The sequence below is a fragment of the Acanthochromis polyacanthus genome, chromosome 2 (genome assembly GCF_021347895.1).
Source record: "Acanthochromis polyacanthus isolate Apoly-LR-REF ecotype Palm Island chromosome 2, KAUST_Apoly_ChrSc, whole genome shotgun sequence".
NCBI lineage: Eukaryota > Metazoa > Chordata > Actinopteri > Pomacentridae > Acanthochromis > Acanthochromis polyacanthus.
Genome location: NC_067114.1, coordinates 38,048,179 through 38,053,210, shown reverse-complemented (window position 1 = coordinate 38,053,210; position 5,032 = coordinate 38,048,179). Strand labels below are relative to the sequence as shown.

The 5,032-nt window shown below is 40.4% G+C and overlaps 1 protein-coding gene across 1 annotated transcript; it reads left to right on the top strand.

The window, feature by feature from the left end:
* The first annotated feature begins 668 nt into the window (after positions 1 to 668).
* Positions 669 to 2,723, top strand: LOC127532962 (interferon-induced very large GTPase 1-like). Its single transcript, XM_051944889.1, is given in 4 exon segments — positions 669 to 716; positions 1,065 to 1,445; positions 1,448 to 2,197; positions 2,199 to 2,723. Coding segments are annotated over 4 exon segments (1,704 nt in total).
* The last annotated feature ends 2,309 nt before the right edge of the window (positions 2,724 to 5,032 follow it).

The window sequence follows — 5,032 nt, the reverse complement described above, 5'->3', positions numbered from 1 at the left end:
GGAAACTGAAAGTTCTTTCTTATTTACCTTTGTCTCCTTTAGACCTGTTGAAGCTTCTCTCAAAACTTGGATTGGAGAAATTTTACCCCAACAAGCTCAGTCTACAGCAGCTCTTGGAGATAAACCAAGGCAGCACATCTGATGAAACTGTCAAATCAGTAGAGGAAATACCATGGTGCTTTCTCAGAAGACTACTTAAAATCAATGCTGAATGCAGAAATGCTACACAATTGCCAAAAACCAATGATGACAAGGACGAAAATGATGATCTATTTGAATTTGACCTGTATACTGCAGAAAAATCTGAATCCAATGGAGTTAACCCTCTTGACCTCATTGTGGTGCTTTTCCTTTGTGCTGACAGCTTCTTGCAACAGGAAATGGCCCTCAAGATGTCCATGTGCCAATTCTCTGTCCCACTGCTGTTGCCCTATGGAAATAAGAGTCAGTGCAGCCTGATGCTTTGGGCTCTGAGAGATATTGTAAAAGAGTGGCGTCCACATGATCTGTCTGAATCAAGAGGTTTTGTGGAAGAAAATACTGTCCAAGCACAAATGCCATTTTATTCCTTTGTGAGACTGAAAAACTGCAGCTTATCAAAGTCCCAGATTTTGAATCAGATTCTCAGCCGTGGACAGCAGAACCACAATATCTTCATACACAGAGATATGGAAGGAGGAGCAAATGAGAGAGAAATAGCCAATGGATTGGTGGAAGTTTGCTGGTACCTTCCCTGTGGGAGAGAAAATCTTGACATATTCCCACAACCAGTTGCCTTTGCAAATTTACGAGGAGACATTTGTGAGTCTCTGGCAGAATTCAACTTTATTTTCCAAGTGTCAACTGCTACTTTTGTGTTTCTGGACAAAATTGAAGAAAATGAGCAGAAGATTTTGACTTCTCTTCCAGATGTGAAATCAAAACTCTTCTTCGTAGTTAATCTCAGAGAGGAAGGTGCCACAGAGGACATGATGTCTGTCCAGAAAACAGCGGAAAAATTAAACTTGCCAAAAAGCAATGTGAAAGCAAAAACCATAAGGGTAAACACTGGTGTATTTTTAAAGAAACTTCATGAAGCCATCAAAACCTCATCAGTGTCTTCAACAACCATTGACAGAATGTCTGACAAAGCAGCTGAATTTGGCCTTTCTGTAGATGAATGCAGGTGTGATGACCAAAAGAAGGCAGCTGAAAAGATTGTAAATGATATTCAAGAGCAAAGTGACTACAAGAAACAACAACTTCCTTTGCAAGGAGACAACTGGAAAAAGCTATCACAATTACAAAAGGAAGAATGTAGATTGAAGAATTGTGGTGACTTAGGAGTGGAAGAGTATAAATGTCAGCTGCAGGAGAAGGAAAAGCAAATCAAACAGGAGCAACGGAAATGCAAACTGTCTGAAGGAATGAAGACTTTTATTGAGAATTTATCAACAAATGACAAAGAAAAAAGAGATTTTTTTTCCTGAAGTGGATGAAACTCAAGCTTGATACAAAATCACGCAGCAAACTGTCTGTACTGCACAACAGTTTCAAACAGGCAAGCAAAAAGAGAGATGCAAAACAAATTGCAGAGTTGAATGAAATGATGTTGAATAGTTCTTTAGGAACAGAGCATTACATGAGAGAGATGGGACTGATCTACGAGTTTTCCTTTGACTCACAAGAAAGGACTGCTAGCACGTCTCATCTGCCAGGTTTGGCTGCTGAAATGCTGTTGGATGGATATCCTTTAGAGCTCTTGGATGGAGCTGCTTCCAATATCCCACAGAGATGGGTCACAGATGTGCTGATGGAGCTCTACAAGAAGGTTGGAGAGAGGAGCAGATTGTTGGTACTGACTGTGTTGGGGGTTCAAAGTTCAGGGAAGTCAACGCTCCTCAACACCATGTTTGGTGTGCAGTTTCCTGTCAGCAGTGGCAGATGCACAAGAGGAGCTTATATGGTCTTCCTTCCAGTGGGACAAGATTTGAAACAAGAACTCAATTATGACTTTGTAGTTCTCATTGACACAGAAGGTCTAAAATCTCCTGACCTGGCACAACTAGAAGACCGTTATGAACATGACAACCAGCTGGCAACCTTTGTCATTGGCTTGAGTGATGTCACCATCATCAACATTGCAATGGAGAATGCAACTGAAATGAAGGATGTCTTGCAAATCACAGCTCATGCATTCTTGAGAATGAAGCAAATTGGGGAAAAAGCCAGTTTGTCATTTTGTCCACCAAAATGTTGCAGGAGTCTCAGCTCATTCCAAGTGCATGACAGAAAGACAACATCTCTTGGACCAACTCAATGAAATGACTCAAATTGCAGCTGAAATGGAAAGACAGTCCTCTATCAAAGCATTCACAGATGTGCTGGACTATGACATAGAAAAAAACAACTGGAACATCCCAGGACTCTGGCATGGAACCCCTCCGATGGCACCGGTGAACACAGGTTACAGTGAAGCTGTGGCAGATTTCAAGAAAAATCTTTTGGAGTCAATGAAAAGTGACGGAGGCAATGACCCTGCACAGATCCCACAGTTTCTAGAGGGGGTGAAAAGTCTCTGGAAGGCAGTGAAGTACGAGAACTTCATCTTCAGTTTCAGAAACACTCTTGTGGCTCATGCATATAACAACCTTTGCAAAGACTTCACTCAGTGGGAATGGGAGTTCAGAAAAGAGATTCTCTCCTGGCAGACGGAAGCAGAGCATTTAAATCAAAAATGCTGACAATGAAGGTGAAGAGGAAACTTGGTCTGAACTAGTGGAAACAAAAAAATCTGAAGAGTCTACCAAAATTCAAGATGGACAAACAGTGACAAAGAAACTCTATGACTACTACAAACGGAAAGACAAACACATCAGTCTTATTGAAAAATACAAAACTGACTTATCAAGAGTATCGGACGTCTTGCAAATGAAATCGAACAATCTGTAGCAGCAAAACTAGATTCAGTTCTTGAGCTGAAAAGGAGTTCAAAAAAAGCTCAGGACTTGCAGAGAGAATACAGACATGTCATTGAAAAGAAGGTCATAAAGCTTCTGAGTGACTGCAAAGAGGACACACTGTCTGATGAACAGCTAACAGATGAGTTTGAAAAGATGTGGGCTGAAGCCACTGCAAAGGTCTCTGGACAGAAAGAGCGAAATATCGCCAAGTTTGTACTGATAGAGTTGAGAAACAGTTTCTCAAACCGGAATGTCAATGAGAAATTACAGAACACTGATTTAAAGGAAGCTGGGAGGGTTCCATTTAAAGTCAGTCGGGACCATATAGATTCATGGTGTAGAAAGTATCTGACCAAAAGAGCTCTGGAGAGCTTTACAGATCATGTAATTGAGTCTTGCACACAGTTTATACTTGATAAAGTAAAGACAAATGAAGATTACCATGACTCTTTCACAAAGGATCTCTTGGAAGAAATTAATAAATGCCTTCAAGAGAGTGAGAAACATCACAAAACAAACACAAAGTATGAGACTGACCTCAAACTTCATATTTGCGGCATTGCCACAAGGGAGTTCCTCAAAATGCACAGAAAATATCTGTCAGAAAACGATCCCAAAACTTGGTTGGAGAAGTACAAGACTCAGTACTTGTCAGACTTCCTCGATTTGTACAAACAGAGAGATGACTGTCAGCGCAAAGCAACACATTTTGCCAGATTTTGCATCAAACCTGCTGTGAAAGACTACATCAACAGATCTCTGGGAATAGACATTGTGGAAGAAATTTTGACAAGCAGTCATTCAGCACAGTACAGCTCCCGTTCCTTCTTCCAGTACAACATTCAGCAAGAGTTACTGCATCAGGAAGACTTTCACAAGTTTGTCAAGTACATCTGTCACTATGAAAAATATGTGAAGGACTGGATATATCGGCGCATTCTGCACAAAATGTCTGAAGACAAGAGTTGGTGCAAACTGAAGAACAAGAATCTGCAGATCATAGTGAACAAAATAGCAGAAGCAATAGAACAAGCCTCCAAAGGAGAGAATGGGGTTCTGTTGCTTGATAATACAGAGAGCATCACAGAGCTCATCAGCAACATGCGCAAATATCTGATTAAAGACATCTCACTTTCAGTGGAGAATGAGAAATTCGCCCTTTTTCAAATCCAAAGCTCATGCCATCCATTTATTGACAGCCTCAAGGATGCAATAGAGGACTTAAGTGTACAGCTTCAGGAGGAATTCTCAAACCCTGGTGATGTCATCAAGACTCTTGCCAAACTTCCAATCAAACCACAGGATGAGCTTTTTAAGCGAGTGTTTGGTTGTGGACAACAATGTCCATTTTGTAAAGTTCCCTGTGAGGCTGGAGGCAAAGAACACAAGAAGCATCACGCAGCTTTGCATCGACCACAAGGTCTGGGTAGATACCGCTATGATGACAGTGGCAAACTGGTTAAAACACTGTGTACCACTAATGTGCACAGTGAAACTAAATTCACCAATGCAGACACTAACTCTCAATGGCATCCTTTCAAAGAGTACACCACATACTATCCAGATTGGCACATTCCCCCAGATCCCACCATAGAAGCATCTGACTACTGGAAGTATGTCCTGGTAAAGTATAATGACAGATTTGCTGAAAAATATCAAGCAAAGCCAGCTGATGTTCCAAATGCCTGGAAGAGGATCACAAAGGAACAAGCTCTGAAAGGTCTTAGAGAAGCGTTCAACATAAAGTAGATGAACTGGAACAAAATAAGTGTGTATGTTGACGTAACAGGCTTTGTTGCTTATGTTGAATTAATATTATCTAAACAAGCCAAAGCAAGACATGTGTTGACATTTGATGGATGATTGTGATATATTATGTAACTTTAAAAAATGTAATAATTGCAGTTTCACTTTCTTTTATTTCTTGAAGTTGATATACATACATAGGCCATTTGAAACTGACATTTTCTGATAGATCACTTTTTTTAAGTACATGAAAAATATTTTGCAATTCTGATGTACCGGGCTTTGCAAAAGTTCTGTTACACTCGGTTTCATGATCTTTAGAGACGTTTACATGTCCGAGTGAA